The 18631-nt window shown below is 38.2% G+C and overlaps 1 protein-coding gene across 4 annotated transcripts in view; it reads right to left on the reverse strand.

Annotated features, from left to right (window-relative positions):
- Nucleotides 1–18631, reverse strand: part of ktn1 (kinectin 1) — a 139763-nt gene that overhangs the window by 91475 nt on the left and 29657 nt on the right. For 3 of the 4 annotated variants that reach the window (XM_060829129.1, XM_060829128.1, XM_060829127.1), the window contains 5 exons: nucleotides 14743–15289; nucleotides 10361–10474; nucleotides 7180–7347; nucleotides 6912–7088; nucleotides 682–812 (listed from right to left, as the gene is read on the reverse strand). In XM_060829129.1, coding sequence (XP_060685112.1) covers nucleotides 682–812; nucleotides 6912–7088; nucleotides 7180–7347; nucleotides 10361–10474; nucleotides 14743–15262 — 1110 coding nt within the window. In that variant the 5' untranslated portion in view covers nucleotides 15263–15289. The remainder of the gene's footprint in view (nucleotides 1–681; nucleotides 813–6911; nucleotides 7089–7179; nucleotides 7348–10360; nucleotides 10475–14742; nucleotides 15290–18631) is intronic. The other variant, XM_060829130.1, reaches the window with a different exon arrangement.

Raw genomic sequence — 18631 nt, forward strand, 5'->3', positions numbered from 1 at the left:
TTCCCCGGAAAGTTAATTACATATTAAGTGACCCTCTGGAAATGTTCAGGTTACCCTTTGTCAGGCAAAAAATCTGCTGACATCAGTCTTGACTATATTGATGAACTGAACAGTCTTGCCTAGGGTAGGAAATTCAAAAATTTCTTTCAACCAGAGACTTCTCATATACCATATTCCAGAATTTAATTTAAGCATCTAGTGTTAAATAACTTACACAATAAAAAAAGGGGAGTAATATAACCCTATGCTGCATTTCCCAGGACAGCAGGGAGGAATCAGGATTCCACCTAAAGCAAAACAAATATGATGGGCTAAAAGTGGACACAGACACCTAAATCACAGCAGTCTAGAAAACTGTACATTCCACAATGACCTGAATTAAAGTAAATCTGTAGCATTAAAAATGTTATGTTACTACATCCACAACAAAACTATGATATACTAATGACAAGGTTAGCCAAGTACTCAAAACAATGCAGGTATTTTCAGGGCTCAGAAAACATGGGAAAAACCTACCTCACACTATGTGAGCACATCAGCAGATACACACCACATAAAGAAATTTAAAATCCCCTTTACATAATGTTCAGGTGTTGGATGAATGACTCAAGATTGGTGAAAGAGCCTCCCTAGTCTCCATTCATTTTAAAAATCAATTAAACAAATGAATATGCCACTTACTTTCTGCCAAATTTCTTGAAGCACACTAGCTTTCTCTTTCAGAATGTCAGCCACATGGATAGCCTCTTCCTCTGTGAATGTCATGGTTTTCAAAGAAGAAAGAAAATCCTTAAACTTGATATCGGTGTTTTCTGTAAAAGAAGTATAAATTGGCATCACAAAGTAGTTAATTTAATAGATGGTGTGCCTCCTTAAACACTAGTTAAATACTTGAGGCACTCTATGACCAACAATTTGCAACATGGCAGTTTCCAGAGGAGTCCAAAGGCATGAGTGCAAAACATCTTTCCCTTTCTAGCTTTTCATTATAAAAATACATTTTATCCATTGTCACAAGCATTAAAAGTTATTCAAAACAGATTTCAAGCACCTAATGAACCAAGTGAATCAAGGTAGTGAAACATGCACTTTTAGTACAGCAGGTAAAGCTGATCATGTAATGTTTCTTAACTTTTCATACAATAACTCCAGAGCTCTAAACTACAATATTGTGATGCCTCCCAGTAGGTTTTCAGATGAATATTAAATGTCATGTGTTCCATACTTTAGGACTCTGTCTCAATCAGTTCCAGTCAACCCTCACTTTTCTCTGGTGGAGCAGGTGGTGATATCAATGCCTGCATAAAATTCAAACACGTTTGAAGTCCAAGCCAAGGGCCTCAGATGTTGCAGTTATTTCCTTAGAAGTGCTATATGTAACAGATGATGCCTAAAGTAAATGAACAGGGAACACTACTTAAAATGTACCTTCCAGAAGATAGCAACTCTTGACATATATGCTCAAATTTCTCAACCAAGTAGGATATACTAGCAGTTCTCAATCCAGAGAAAAACAACTGTTTAAAGACATGATATTTATGAATGGACTCATTGAAAACAAAGATAGCTCTTCAGCCCATGAAGTGTGAAAGCAACATTCACTCAGGTTTTGAGGCACAAACTTTGACAACACATCTACACAGGATTTTTTTTTAAAACCTCAGAGGATGTCAGGCTCACACAAAAAAAGATTCAGCGCACATAACACCATTGCTTTCAAAAGTGGTCTTAAATCAAATCACATTTACTGGAGAAGGTAAACACTTTTTAGGAAACTCAAAAGAATGCACAAACTCATGAAAAGCAAAGACACGAAGTGGTGTGTAACTTTTACTTAATCCACTGCTCTGCGCCTTGGTTCTACACACATCTGTTTCCCTGACAACTTGGCCTTTCAAACATAGCAGGTCAAAAACTAACCTGTTGGGATACTAGAATTTACACAGTGATAATGTTGCCACCACACGATTATGGCTCAGCTCAGCTCAAGTGACAGGTGAAGCACCAGAAACACTGAGCAAGTCATAGCAAACCAAAAATACTCAGCTTATCATCAGTTTCTCCATAAAGTAAAATGATAGAGAAGGCTTGGGGACAACTGCCACAACACATCTGACAAAAGGTGCAGCAGCAGCCTATACTCAGATTCTAGCAGTCTACTATTTAAAACAAAGCAAGTAGGGAAGGTCATGCCCTGAACTTGCTTCATCCTCTCAAAACTTTCAATCTTAATATTCTATCACATATTTAAAAATAAAGGAATCACACTGCCCTTCCCAAAAATATTTCAAACCTGGAATCTCAGTCTTCACCAATTGGAAACCCACGCAAATTTGTCAACATTTACTTGCCCTACCTGGGGACTGATGCCATAGCAATAATGCCCACATTTTCAGACTAGAAGTTCCAAAGTTCAAATACTACTTGCCAGAGAAACGTCATAACATGTTATGACGAGGTTGATTAAATACATTTGACTTGCACATTACTGCCTCTTTTAGGCATTTGACAATAATAAATGTCAAATGATGCAATCACATAATCCCCATAATGAGAACATAAGCGTGCAGTTCAAATAAAAGCCACAGGAGGTCAGCAGAGAATCATTAGTGCAAGCCACCAACATTACTACAAGTTAATTCATCTAGGGAGCCTTGACTCAAAGAATATCAGGATTCTCCTGCAAAATACTGCCCATGATGATACATTATAAACATTAAACTTTCAGAAGGAAATAATCGGCAATGATATTACAACAATTAAGATATGTCCTAATGTACTACTTCATTGAATAGCTTTATTTATGATTACCAACTGTAAAGCCCCTTTCAATAATAAAGTAGAATATTTCTGTTTCATGTTTAATTCCTTTTGTTTCTGTGCATGAATCCCACATGTAAAATACAATTTCATCTAGCAATACATCAATGTTTAAAATCTACAACTCAAGCATACAGAAAAACTACTTATCCATCAACCCTGAAGTGCATAAAAACAAGAACATAATACATCAATACTTAAATATGCAAGTTAGTTATCTCCAAACAAAATTAATTCATTTTTTATTCACAAACAAACATTTTCCTCTTGAATGTTTTCTAAAAGGTGACTATCAGTTTGAAAAAAAAAAATTGTGGATTCTGGAAATCAGAAATAAAAACAGATTACTAGAAAAGCTCAGCAGGTCTAGCAGCATGTGCAGATTTCGTTTCAGGTCCAGTGATTCCCCACCCCCACCCCCCTCTCAAAATGCATGGTAGTGAGGAAAATGTTGCATTTTATCCTAAAGGGGGACCCAAAATTTGAATCTTTCACATCAGATGGTGACATTTGAACTTAGATTTAAAAAAGTGGAATTGAGGTGGTACTGAAGGAGATGAAACAAATGGGGGAAACCCCATCTGGCTAACTAACATTCTTCAGGGAAGGAAATCTGTCATCATCTGGTCTGGCCTACATGTGTCCAGAGCCACGGCAATGTACTCGACTCTCAACTGTGATCAGCAATGGCCTAGCAAACCACTCTGTTGCATCAATCATGACAAATTCTCAACCAAGTAGTGAAACAGGACAGACCATCCAGGAACAGGAAAACAAACCAGCAGAAACAGCCCAGTTGACTCTACAAAGTCTTCCACAGCAATATTTTTCAAAACAAAAAGCATATCCCTTTATTGTCATGTGTATTCAAGCACAGAAGTACAAGTTTACAACTACACCTCTTATGGTGCCACCTCAGGTACAAAGTACCTCGATACAAATCTTAGATACAAAAAAAGGGAATAAAAAGAAGGAAAGTTGGATTACCTTACAGTGATTCATGTAGTGTAAGACATTGTTAAAAAATATAAACATTACATTGCAGTGGCTCAGCACAGGGGTTTACACACAGTCTGACTGGCCTTGCCACCCACTAACTGCCCACCCTAGACCAACAACTGTCAACACCACTGCCATTACCCTGACACTGGAGGTGCGGGCCAAAATTGGGAGAGCTGTCTCAAACTAGTCAAGCAACAACCTGATAGAGACATTCATCTAAATCATACCTCAAAAGCAATGCCCCCGATACCACTATCACCATCCTTGAATATGTCCTGTCCCATTGTGCCAGTACAGACTCAGCACCCTGGCGAGTTCTTAACATTGACTGCAGATCCCATTAAGTCTCATGGCTACACATTAAGCTTTCTGTTGACTACCACATGTCATCCTCCTTGGTTGATCAATCAGTACTCCATGTTGAACAACACTTGGAGGAAGCACGGAGGGTGACAAGGATGCAAAACCTACTCTGGGTCAGGGTTTTCAACATTCATCAATAGAGTGGCTGGGCAACAGCCCTACTGATTGAGTTGGTCTGCAGCAGGTGATGAGGGAACCAATAAGAGGGCAAAACATATTTGACCTCATCCTCATCAATCTGTCAGTTGCAAATGCGTCTGCCTGTGACAGTATTGATATGATTGACCACCACATAGTCCTTGTCGAGACAAAGTCCAGCCTTCACATTGAGAACACCATTCATGTAGTGTGGCACTACAATTGCGCTAAATTTGGACAGGCTTTGAACAAATCCAGCAACTGAAGACTGCATATCTGAGGCAATGTGGGCCATCAACAAACAGCAGAATTATACTTTCGCACAATCTACATCCTCATGGCTCCCATATGACCACTACCATCAAGCCAGGGGACCAACTATGGTTCAATAGAGAATGCAGCAGAGTATGCCAGGAGGCGTATCTGAAAACAAGGTGTCAACTTGAAGCGATCAAACAGGACTACTTGCATGCCAAGCAGCAAGTGTTAGACTGAGCTAAATCCCAATCAATTGATCAGATCAGAACTCTGCAGTCTTGCCACATCTATTCGTGAAATTTGGTGGATAACGGAACAACTTGCTGGACACTCACTGAATTCACTCCACAAGTATCACCACCCTCCATGATGGAAGAGCCGAACACCAATTCGAAGATAAGGCTGAAGCTTTTAAAGCAATCTTCAGCCAGAAGTGCCAAATGACCTCTTCTCGTGGCCCCCAGCGTCACAGATGTTAGCCTTCAGCCATTCGATTCACTCCACATAATAAATCAAGAAATTGGTGGAGACAAATGGATAGTGTCAAACAATTATCACAAGATTCCAGTAAAAGGTACTCAAGACCTATGCTCCAGAACTTGGCACTTCCACAGCCAAGCTGTTCCCATACAGTTACAACACTGGTATCTACTCAACAATGTCAAAAATTTTACATAAAATCAGGACAAACCCAACCTGGCCAATTACCAGCCCAGTTACTTTCCATCATTAACAAAATGATGAAAGGTGTAATCAACAGTGGTATCAAGACATATCTGCTCAGCAACACCCAGTTTGGGTTCTGATAAGGCCACTGAGCTCATTACAACCTTGGTTCAAACAAATGGACAAAAGAACTTAATTCCTGAGTGAGGATAGAGTCAAGGCACATTTCAACCAAGTGTGGAATTAAGGATCCCTGACAAAATTAGAATCAAATGAGTATCAGGCAGCAAACTGCATGCTGGTTGGCATCATGGACAGCACATAAGACAGTTGCAGTTGTTTGAGGTCAGTCAGTCAAAGATCTAGGAATTCCCCAGGGTCATGTCCTAGGCCCAACCATCTTCAGCTGCTTTCACAACGACCTTGTATCATAAAGGCCAGAAGTCGGGACATTTGCCAATGGTTGTCCAATGTTCAGCACCATTCACGATGACTCAGATTTTGAAGCAGTCAATGCTCAAATGCAACAAGATCTGGATGTTGTCCAGGTTTGGCCTGACAAGTGCAAAATAGCACTCACGTCAAACAAATGAGAAACAAGAACCACTGTCCCTGGATTTAAATGGTGTTACCATCATTGAAACCCCAGTATCAACATCCTTGAGCTGATACTCAACTGGATCACCACATAAACACAGTGCTCCAAAAACAAGAGGCTAGGAATACTGCAGCAAATAACTCACTTCCTGACTCCCTGAAACCCACCTACAAGACAATTCAGGAGCATCATGGAATACCCTCCACTTACCTGGATGGGTGCAGCTCCAACAATACACAAGCTTGACACTAAAGATAAAGCAGCCCACTTGATTGACACTACATCTACAAGCACCCACTCCCTCCACCATTCTATAGCAGTGTCTACTGCAGAAATTTGCAAAAATTCCTTAAGACAGCACCATGCAAGCCCATGATCACTTTCGCCTAGAAAGCAAGGGCAGCTGATAAATGGGAACACCATCACTTGCAAGTTCCCTTCCAAGCCATTCACAATCCTAATTTAGAAATATATTATATCTTCACTGTTGCTGGACAAAAACCTCAAATTCCCTCCCTCAGGGCATTGTGGATCAACCTGCAGCATTCAAGGTAGCTGCATTACACCTTCTCAAGGGTACCGAGGGAATAAAATGCTGACCAGTCAATGTCCACATTCCACAAGTAATTTGTTTTTAAATTTGCACAAAGTAGGACAGACAATTTCAAAATAAAGCCAGAGTCATGTCAGATGATTACTATAAAAGTGGGCAAGAATAGGGTTATCTAGCACGTCATTTCTCATTTAAGAATATTAAATCAAAAAACAAATATAGTAATGCGATGTAAACAATATAGTAAACAAACTAATTAAATCTTGTTACATTCAGATTAATGTAAATATGTATGCTGTTGATTTGCAATTTGTGCACAGAGAAAAAAGTAGTGCTCCCTTAACGCCAACATGGTCTAACATTTAAATAGTCTAAAATGTATTTATTGCAAACATGCTGTGCCACTTTTTAAAATGTAAAAAGGTATGAATGGTTGTAACCACGAATATTCCACATTCTGTACTGAAGGATTGAAATCATTAGTTGGTCAACAGATAAGCATCAACAGATTACCTGTATCATAATCGTTCCTCTGTTTTTTGGCAGTGGGTTTCGGCACACCACTACTGATTACTTGGTTCTTGTCATCAACCACAGTATCCCTCTTTTCAGCATGAGCACCACCCTCAGCATTATCCAAAGCTGTATAGACTGTGGACTTCAATGGGAGATTCTCCACTGAAGCTGAAACTACAAAAACAGAATTCTTCAATTGATGATGCTTTTTAAAAGAAAGTATCATGTTTTTACATGAAGAGATACTCAATACAGGAACACTGACCTGGTTCTACTCTTGTTTTTTTAGGTGCAGTTTTTCTTTTTGAGAGTCCACTTTCGTGTAGTTTAGCTTCCATTGATGCAAGCACTGGTTCTTGCTTTTTGATAACCGTTTGAACTGATTCAGCGTGTTCTTTGACAAGAGCACTGTGAACATCTTGAGCCGGTTCATCTGCAAAATTCCAATTGAAAAGCAACATTTGAAATGTAAGGTAGGACAAGGATGACACAAAGAACTGTTCACTAACAGAAAGTTAATTATATGCAAAACCTGAAGTCAGAGAGGTCAGATTTTTACTTAAAACCAATTTCATGCATTTTGTTTCATAACTTGTTGTTAGGAATGAGGGGAATGGGGAAAGGTAAACTGTATGCAAAGGAAACCTGATATCATTAGAATTAAATGATCACAAAAGAAGTTTAATACACTGCTCAACTGGAGAACACTTGTAGATTGTAACATTAGTTTGATGCCATCACATTAAAACCATACCTGAAACAGGTCCACAATACGGCTAGGTTACTCCATAGGTCACAACATAAAATCACTTGTTTTTCAAGTCTTAATACTTCCATTGTAGTAGGCTCAACCAAAAGTCCAAATCAAGTTTTTTATAAAGACAATATTTTAAAAATACAAACTAAACACACTAGTGCGCAGAACTTGATAAAAGACAGCTTGTAAATTTGGCAACATAAATGTTTAGGAGATAGGGAGCACTGCAGATGCTGGAGAGTGAGTATGGATAGAATGTGGTGCTGGAAAAAGCACAGCAGGTCAGGCAGCTTAAAGACTTATTGATGAAATAACCCAAAACACACAGCAGGTAAAAAAGGGGAAAAGAAAATTCCTCTATGCAAAGTTGCACTTTACGGCTCTAAACAAAAAAAAGGATTTGTGGTCAATAAGTCAACTTTTGAAGGTAATCAAGAGTAAGGTTCAGGATGCTCAGATGGCCAATCTGACATTCTGGGATTTGTGGAGTGTCACCAGTTATCTGTAGGATCTTGACCGTCGCACCTTGTCTGGCAAACAATGTCAAAAGTTAGCCTGGAACAGCAACTGGAATACAACCTCGTTCCACACCACCAGCCCTTGACTGGTGTTTGAATACAACCTTTCAAGGGAGGCATAGTAATTGCAAATGAAAGCTGAGGACTAAACATGTGGAACTGTATTTTCTAACCCAATGGCTTTTTTGCGAGCATTCAAAAATAGGAAATCACTTCTCAAACAAGATGCCAACAAGAGGTCAGCTCTACAAGTTCTCAAAAGGCTACAGTAACAAACAAGTCAACCAAATAAGTGGTTTGTCACTTTGTTACAGATCTCAACCTATTAAAATGAATTTAGACAAATTTTAAAAGGAAATAATAGGTGATTAAAACTTAGTGTAATTAAGTATAAAACACTGCACGTAGGATACAGAAAAAAAAACAAGCTACTAAAATAATGTTCACATGACATGGAAAAAGCCACAATTTAAAATCTGTCAAGGTTTTCAGTAAATTGAAATGTTCTACATTGCTGTTTTGACACATCCAAAGAGAGCACACAATCACAAAAACAAAATATAAGTTGTTGGAAACTTATGTTCAAAAATGTTAGTGCTCATGTCTAATTATTGTGGCAAAGATATGCAAGAAATTCCAGTGTTTAAGTGGTGCAAAGAAGAGCTCTTGGTTGCACCAGAGTATTGAGTCTTAAATTTAAGACTGGAGAGCCTTGGCTTTTCAGTTAATATTGGTGGGGTCAGAAAAATATTCAAATGTACTAAGAATTCACAGCAAATAAAACACTGATACAGAGTATAAAATGTTAAATGTGTTCCCTTGTCCCATTCAACTAGTAGAGGGTGAATTGAACACTTAAAAAAAAATTCTTCATGTGAAAAAAGTACAATGAGCATTTTAGGAGAATTCCAGACCAAAAAAAACAAGGAATTACTTAAGAGAAATGATGGGTTGCCATACAGGGGTTTAACTTTTGGAGGGTGGGGGTACACAGTGCCAAGTGCCAAAATCCTTTTTGTATAGAGAAAAAGCAGAGAGACCATTCTCTTCCATCGTTAACTTCTGCACAAAGAGATCACCTTGTAACAAAAATTATTACTTGCAAGTGGGGCGGCACAGTGGCTCAGTGATTAGCACTGCTGCCTCACAGCACCAGGGTCCCAGGTTAGATTCCAGCCTCAGGCGACTGTGTGGAGTTTGCACATTCTCCCAGTGTCTCCATGAGTTTCCTCTGGGTGCTCCGGTTTCCTCCCACAATCCAAAAGACGTGCAGGGCAGGTGAATTGGCCATGTTAAATTGCTCATAGTGTTAGGTGCACTAGTCAATGGGAATGGGTCTGGGTGGGTTACTCTTCGGAGGGTCAGTGTGGTCTTGTTGGCAGAAGGGCCTATTTCCACACTGTAGGGAATCTAATCAAAGTGCAGAGAAGATATGGCCAAGTCAACTTTGAATTCACCCAATTAATACCATCTATAGATATAAATAGTTCCAAGTCAAAGTCTTCTAGATAAAGTTTCAAATATAGACTTGATTTAATAGCTTATTTTTGTCACGATTACCAAGCTGCATTCTTTGAAGATGAATTCAATAGTGAGTTATATTTAATCATATCATTTTCAAATGTAGTCATCTGTAGACCGGATGGCTATCAATGGGAAAGATAATCCTAATAAGTCAAGCTTCCTCAGTAACGACAACTTTTCTCCCCACCCTCTTGGATTAAGGGGCAAAATTATAGGTTTTGGTTGTTTTCTACCCAAGGCTCACTCACTGTGGTTTTGAGGATTCTTTAAGGGGGAAATAGTAGTACAGAAGCCTTAAATGAATTATTCTTCAATACTTTTTTTTAAAAATATCTAAGTCAGATAAAGTCAATTTTAATAATAAAATAGATATTAAAATAATATAAAATAATAAAAGAATCAGATTCATTTTGAAGATCAGACCTCCAACAACAGATACTTATCTTCATTTTAAAAAAAAGATTTCAACTGGCAAATGAATATTTTAAAAAAAGCAACACAAGCAACTTGTGTCGCATACAACTAAAAGGGAAATAGCATATATTTTTCAGTAATAAATTAGGGTTAAAATTGATACTGCAAATGTCACACGCCTATGGATATATACGCTGAAATCTTAAAGCAGCCCAGATCTAAAAAAAACTTACTGTCCTGTCTCCACAAAGAAGATCCCTGCCCTTTCGACTCTGCAAAATGTGCAGCAATTTCCGATCTGTCTGGATAAATCTGGGAGCTATCAAACTGCTCAGACACAGTAGCAGCTAAAAATAAAGCAAAAATTTTTTTTTAAAAAGTCAACTTGCTAAGCTAGCAACTCTTATTTTTGTTTAGTTAAGTACTTAAATAAATAAATAAATAAATAAATACATGACGCAGTTGAAATGTTACACTACCAACTGTTCAATCTAGATAGTGATCCTCTGTTTGGAAAACACATCAAATGTATGATTTTATTTGAAGTTAGTACACATTAGCAGGCAGGGTCGACACTGGCCAAGAACACACCTCATCCAACACTATACTTGCACCACTTTTGCAGGGCCAAGATAGTATAGTTTCTAATGAAGGGTAGCAAGTGTAACAAGTGTAACAAGCAACATATCAGGAAAAAACTGCCAGGATAGTGTTTCATCTGAAAAAAAAATGCTGAAAAAGTTTTAGCAACAAGCTTGATGGAAATCAACATATCCAGAACAGACAAAGCATTAGCACTACAACTAACATTTCACACAACAGTATCCCATGTTTCTCATGTGCCCAATGTCTGGCGCAAAGAGTTTCAGGATTAGCCCCATTGCCAGGATAATATGATTGATTACTGAAACAGTGATTAACTGAGGAAGGTTATATTTCATGGAAATAGTAATAAGCATAATACTACTTTCATCACTGAGCATTTGGAATAGGCAAGGGCATAGAAAAGTTTTGGTCTCTCTCAACTGCAAGTGCTTAGGTCATTTACTGGAAGTCTGCAGAGATAAGTTGCTTCCTGACATCACTTGTTTGATAAATTATAATGGACCTGTAATGAAAAGCACCCCAACTTCATTACAACTTTTGCCTCCTCATTCCCTGTGAATACAGGAAGCATTTTTAAAATTGCCTTTTACTCTATTATGGGATATGGGGACTGTTGAGGCAAGCATTTGTTGCCCATTTTTAGTTACTCAAAAACAAAAAAAAGTGGTCATGAGCCACCTTCTTGAACTGCAGCAGTTGAGGTGGTACAGATACATCCATGCTTTGGTTAACCAACTGTCCAGGTTCTTGACAGAGTGAAAAAGAAGAAATAGCGATTTTGCTCAAAACTCCAAATGCTTTTGCTACCAATTTCCAATAGCAAATGTCACACGCCTATGGATATATACGATGAAATCTTAAAGCAGCCCAGTTCTTAAAAAAAAACTTACTGTCCTGTCTCCACAAAGAAGATCCCTGCCCTTTCGACTCTGCAAAACGTGCAGCAATTTCTGATCTGTCTGGATAAATCTGGGAGCTATCAAACTGCTCGGACAATAAAAAAGTTAAAAACACCAGTAATCATTAATGCAGATGCCTGGGAAGTCCCATTTTTACTAAAAAGATCCTGGGTACTGGCAAATTGCAACTTTTTTCCCCCCAATTGCAGATTGTTGTTATACATTTTTGCATCAGAACCATTACTTTGGATACGACAATGTGTTGCTGGCTCAAGTGCAGCAGGTCTGGCAGCATCCAAGGAACAGGAAATTCGACGTTTCGGGCATAAGCCCTTCATCAGGAATGAGGAATGAGCACACTTTCCTCATTGCTGATGAAGGGCTTATGCCCGAAACGTCGAATTTCCCGTTCCTTGGATGCTGCCTGACTTGCTGCGCTTTAACCAGCAACACATTTTCGGCTCTAATCTCCATCATCTGCAGACCTCACTTTTTACTCGTACGTTACTTTGGGTAGTCCACCAAATCAAAAATCAGACAAAGATCATAGGGCACAATAATAGTAATGTGTGTCATATGTCCTTTAAGCTGTTCCTTTCATTTCTGAGAAATCGGATTCACACATACGGAGGAAGCACTTTCATGCATTACAAAGCAACAATAGAAAACCAAGTTATGCCTGTTTCTAGGGATTGAGATCAATAATCTGGAACTGCTTTTCAGATAGATTAGTAGACAAAGAAATGGTGAAATGACAATTCCATGTTGTAATGGAGGGTATTGTATGCTGTTTTGGATTAGAATCAAGACAGATGTGAAATAGCCTCAGACATGTTTATGCTATTCATTTCCTGAATTCTCCCTTTTATAATCACCATTAAAACCACCCTGACTGAAATCAGCCAGAAACTTGCGAATGAATATGTATCTTGGAGGAGATAAACAATGCATTTCTAAAACAACACAGTCAATGCTGCAAATACACAGCAGGCATGGGCCATTATGTTAAAGGCAAAGACAGATTTTTAATCAAGAGTTATGGAAAAAAGACAGGAAATTATAATCAAGGATTAAATCAGTCATGGTTTCATTTAAACGGCATACTCAAATGGTCTGAATATCCTAATTCTGTTCCACATCTTGTTATGGTGCTATGGCCTAAGAAACTGAGAAATGAAATTCCTCATTGCACTATGGCATAAGTGTCATTTATGTTTTTAGACAAGTACAAGAATCATACTGGCGACTGGTACCACTACCATGCTTTCTGGAAAAGGCCAAAAAGTTGATTTTTTGAAAACTTGTTCAGTAAACAGTCAAGTAGACTGGGTCAGCAAAGGCATCAGCATAAATGAGCTCAACTTAATTTATGGTCCAGAGCAAAACATTTTAAATCCGATCGCAGCTGATCAAACCTGTACTTGAACTTCTAAATTTCTTCTTACCTAAAGAAGCCCATCTAACTTAGTCAATGCAATAAGCTCAGTTACTTGGGCAACAAAACAGACTCCACAAACTTGTGGGGAAAAACAAAATAATTCCTGATTTCACACAAATAGCCTAGCTTTAAAATTTTAAAGTTATCCTTACCGAGGAAGGAATTTCTCCAAAACCTAAAAATAATTTTTGAAGGTCTCAATTATACCTTGTATTTTAAATGCAAGGGGAAAACAAATTAAGTTTATGTAAACGATCCTTTGTGTAACACATTAAGCAAGTCCTGCTATCAGTCTGGTGAAACAATGCTCTGCTCTTTCCAATATCAATGTTCTGCAGGTCAGAATCCAAAACTGATTCCAGTACCACATACGGAGTTTGAACAAGACTGTACAAATGAAGCATTAATTCCTCAGTTCTTCAGCTCAGCAACTTTAAAGTAAAGCTTGACAACCCATTTGTCACTTATTGAGCCTATAAATTAATCGGTACAAACCCATACCTACACACCGAATCAATAATTTGTTGATCAGCCTGTTCAATTATTTCCCAGTGTGTAGTGTGACAATGCTGTTCCATTGACTAGGTTATTGTGTCCTTTTTTTTTTAAAAATGAGGGGCTGTAAACACAGAAGTTCCAGTGTGTCGAGTTAGATCGGGTTTAGGACCGATTTGATTCGATGAAACAAATTCAGGCAAAAGGCTTTCAAGTTTTTAAAAACCCTACTGCAATGAAAAGGAGAGTGGCCAGTGCTCCGGGCTCAGCTTTCTGGATTTGGTTTGGTTTTAGCAAACACACAGTCAGTGTTTTTTTTGCGGCTGCTGATCAAAGAAACAATTCCATGCTGATCCTCCCTCTCTCTCTGATATCAGTTTAAGAACCAGTGTTTAATTTTACCTTTTTTGCCAAGGGAGCATTCATGGGGATGTTACACGTACTTTGAACAGCATCATAAAGTTGTGATAGAGTCGATTGGGTTTTGAAATAGTTGTGTTATTCTAAATTCAGGGTTTTCTTTTGTTCATGTGTAAATAGTTTTGTTTAAAATGGAATCGTTGGGCGAGCTGCAACACTCCTGGAATAACCACTTCATACTGGTTTAAAACAACTAGAAAAAAGAGTTAGGATGTGGGCTACCTTCTTGAAATGTTTTGAGGGGTCTGGCCTGGTCCATAACAATAGATTTAAAAAGATGCCCAATAGGAGGTGCCAGAATGAAGCAAAAATGAGGATACTGGAACCAGACAGGACACACAGTGGTCGATTCTTATTACCAGTTTTCTTCAGCATCGGCAAGTACCTGCCTTTTGTTGCTGATCACAAAACTTGATTTATTATTCAAAGTTTTACATTCCTGGCCCAATACCCCAGAAGAAATAAAAACTAAATGTGTACATTCAGACAGGTATATGTCAAAGTCAATGCACGGCTCTATTTTAGTCACTCCAAATCATTACTTAAGGATAAGGGTTATTTTATTGCATAAAGTGAACATGAGCAGGTAAAATAATGTTGCAACTTCTACTCTCAAAAGTCAGCTGCCTCAGTGACTTGAACAGTTTGCAAACTCAATATAAATTTACACTTTGCCAAGTCATGTTAAATATGCAAAGCTGCAGATTTAACTTGTGAAAATATAAAATATAAATAACACACAGGAACTAGATCTTACCTGCGCCATTCTTGTGCTTCTTGTGTCCAGTCTTTCTTTTAGAACTTGACATTTCTGGAGGAGTAGGTTGTTTAGTAACTGGGAAGGGGTCATTTTTCTTTGCTGCAGGTTTTAATCCATCAGAGTCTCTGCCCAAAGGTTCTTCCAGCACAAGTCGCGATGTTTTTTTGTCTTTTTTCTTCCTCTCTTTTAATCCAGCTGAAACTTCAACTACAGGTGATACAACGTGAACAGGTGGTTCGTTATCTTGTGTCAATGCATCCATCAATTCTATGTCTCGCATTGCGCTTTCTGAATCAGATTCATGCAAATTCCCATTTAGATTCTCTTTCTTCTTCTTTTTCTTTTCATTTTTCTTTTTATCAACTTTTGCCGGAACAAGTTTTATATCTCTTTTTTGTTTAGCAAGTATTTCATCATATGATGTTTCCTTCATAAATAGCCAGAAGAACAAAAATATTATAGCAATGACTACTGCTGGGATGATGATGATGAGATACTGAGAATCATAAAATTCCATGGTTTCTGGCTAAGACTACTGCAGTATCTAAAAGAGGGGGGCGAAAAAAAAATCAATTAAAAAATAGAAATCACAACTGATATCAGGATTTACAGTTTGCTCTTAGGGACACAGGATGGAGACTGTTACTTTTTGATTTATCAAGAACAAATAATCTTACAAAAGTACAGTTGCAGAATTTTAAAAACAGCATGTAAAAGTCAAATAAATAGCTTTATTAGACACATACGTTTCTCAACAGTTCAAGAATTGAAGATTAATTTTTCTGCTTAACCAAAAGATAAGTTTATTTGTGCTTTGAAATAAAGTGTGAAGATTTTCATTATCCCACCAAGCACATGCCACTAACCAGTCAAATTGCAGCAAAACCACCCAGTATTCCCCAGAGTTTTGGAAGTTCCTCTACACATTGTAACAAAATCGAGCTCCAGTTTGTCCTTGATTCTTCAACTTAAATCGACTTGCTTGCCTGGCAACCATTTATTGTTCATTTCAAACTGCCTTCAAGGCTGCTTGCCCCCTCCTTACAAATGTACAAGCCAAGACCAGCAGTAGCCCATTAAGCCCCGAGAGCCTGCTCCACCATTTAACAAGATCATGGAGAAGACTACTACTTGAAGTTCTCACTCCCTTCTATCCCCAAAATTCTTTCAACTCTTCACTTATGTAGTAGCTATCTATCTTTGCCTTCAATTCAAAGTCACTGGGAAATATTGTATTGTAGGTCTTTTGCCTAACCTACTCACAAGCACTTTATATGTACCCAAATATAAAGTGCCTACATTTAATACTGCATTTCCATTTCTTATTCATAACTTGTTACAGTATGTATTTTCATTCAACGATAAAATCCCAGTGCCATAGTATATTTTGCTATTAGAAGACAGACCAAATTAAAAACACCTCCTTCAACCCATTACTGCTTTTTCACACTTTTCAATCTTATCAGCCCTTGCTACAAGCAGTGAATAAGCCTGTTGACATCAAAAAGGTAAAGAATCACACACCAGGTTATAGTCCAACAAGTCATATTTACATCAAAAGCTACCTCTGTACAAGTGTCAATGTAGTCATTTATTCACAACAATACCATCTCCGCCATCATGTCTCCAAAGATCATAATATTAATCAGCCCTTACAAACTACATTTCAAGATCCACTCCATTTCCCTAACCAACAGCCACTACCCCCTTTAAAAGAAAACTGACAATCAAGGCAGCACATCTGAAATTATACAAATGAATGAAACTCAGAACAAAACAGTAAACAGCCTCAGAACCCAGCTGAGGTAGTCAGTTTAATTTTCTTTGTTGTTTTAAGTGCAGATGTAATTGCTAACTTACTTACAGCATACAGACCTAGTATTTTGACTAACATTTACTAACTTAGAAAGACAAAAGGACTAACACTTCTTAGCTATAGAAGTAGGCTAGAGAGACACTTAATCCTATCAGGGAGTAGCAGCCAGCACTCAGCAAATGCTTAAAGCATCTTTCATTTTCCCAGGGCAGAAGTCACCCAAACCTTTGTTTTTGTGCACAGCAGATATGTAACAGGATAGTGAAAGCATTTTAATATGCAAGAAGTGTTCACAGGCGTTACTGTAAGAACTGTACAGAAGCTATTGTTGCCACTCACTGATTTCAGTCATGATTTGAACAATCCCATGCAGTTTTTCCAGGAAGAGTATTCCCAGAACATGACAAAAATAATTCTCCTAATGTGGCTTAAGTGGGCATACCTATTTTTAAAACTGTGCCTTCCAGTTTAAGATTTGCCACCAGTACGAAATCTCTACCACATTTACCCCCCCCGCCTCAGAATTTAACTCAACCAAATTTCCTTATTCTTTAACACCAGATACAGGGCTAGTCTATCCAAGCTTGGCTCCCAAGAAATCACAGCTGAAAATGTGTTGCTGGTTAAAGCACAGCAGGTCAGGCAGCATCCAAGGAACAGGAAAATCGACGTTTCGGGCATAAGCCCTTCATCAGGAAACGTGCTTAAGCCCGAAACGTCGATTTTCCTGTTCCTTGGATGCTGCCTGACCTGCTGCACTTTAACCAGCAACACATTTTCAGCTCTGATCTCCAGCATCTGCAGACTCCACTTTTTATCCCAAGAAATCACACTCCATCCAAAGTAATAGTCCAGTAAACCTTGTCTGAACTACTCCTATTAAATTTATAATCGTCATGAGCAATCAATTCTTGATACATAACCATTGAGACCAAATCTGGAGTACTGTAACTAATGCATAATGTCTGTACATCAGTACAGAATTCCCCTAATAAACAGTATTCATTTTTCCAAAGCAGAATCATGGGACTCAACACACCAACTCTTCAAAAGATGCTACAAGCACTAGCTTTTTATTTCACATCTCCAGCATCTGCAGTATTTTCGTTTTATTTAAAAATAGTATTCAATTCAGTTTAACTATTTCCTGCAGCAATATATATTTCAAGCATGAGGATACACAAATACCTCTGCACTTCAGAACTCTACCACCTTTTGTCTTTTAGACACATTTAGTCTTCCTGTCAAAGCAGGCAAGTATTCTTCTACATGACACCCCATTTCGACAGGTTTGCCCACTCACTGACAAACCCATATCCCTTTGCTGTCTCCTTTTGTCATCTTCCTAGAACCTTTCCAGTGTACAAGCAGACCAATCCATCTTCAAGTTCACACCATTCACAACTTACTTCTCTACCTTTGTCTCAGCAACCATACCTTCATACAAGTCATTTATATGAACAATAGCAAATTGAGGCACCCAGCCTGTATCCCTGTGGCACACCACTTGTTACCTAGTGCTAACTAGAAAACAGCTCACTTATGAGGAGCTTCCTTTTAGATAGGAAGTCAATATATGCAAACATTTTACTTTCAGTGATTTGCACTGCTGCCTCACAGCACCTGGGTTTAATTCCAGCCTCTAACGACTGTGCCAACTCCACACAGACATTCTCTCTATCGTTCTGTTCCCCCCACCCCCAAAAGGTCAAAGCAACACACTCAAAGACAGTATACTTTTACGTCTATCATCTTTATTCCGGGCCTGCGAGATAGAGGCGCGAGTGCAAAAATGATCACCCATGTGCGCAGGGACACGAGTTCAGTCTTTTATCTTAAACGTCAGTTTATTATTGAATTATATAGTCATTTTAGAGGGATGAGTATCCAGATAAGGCAACATACATATGTATTGGGTGACCATTACAATCAGCAATTATCAGAGATTAAGCCATCAGCTGTTATACAATTAAATGTTTTAACCTTAACTGGCTTCACAATGAATACTTTTCACCTTGTTAAACTGACCTTACATACCAAATGCTTACAACATTGCTAAATGGCACTATA

Source organism: Hemiscyllium ocellatum, chromosome 8 (assembly GCF_020745735.1).
Source record: "Hemiscyllium ocellatum isolate sHemOce1 chromosome 8, sHemOce1.pat.X.cur, whole genome shotgun sequence".
NCBI lineage: Eukaryota > Metazoa > Chordata > Chondrichthyes > Orectolobiformes > Hemiscylliidae > Hemiscyllium > Hemiscyllium ocellatum.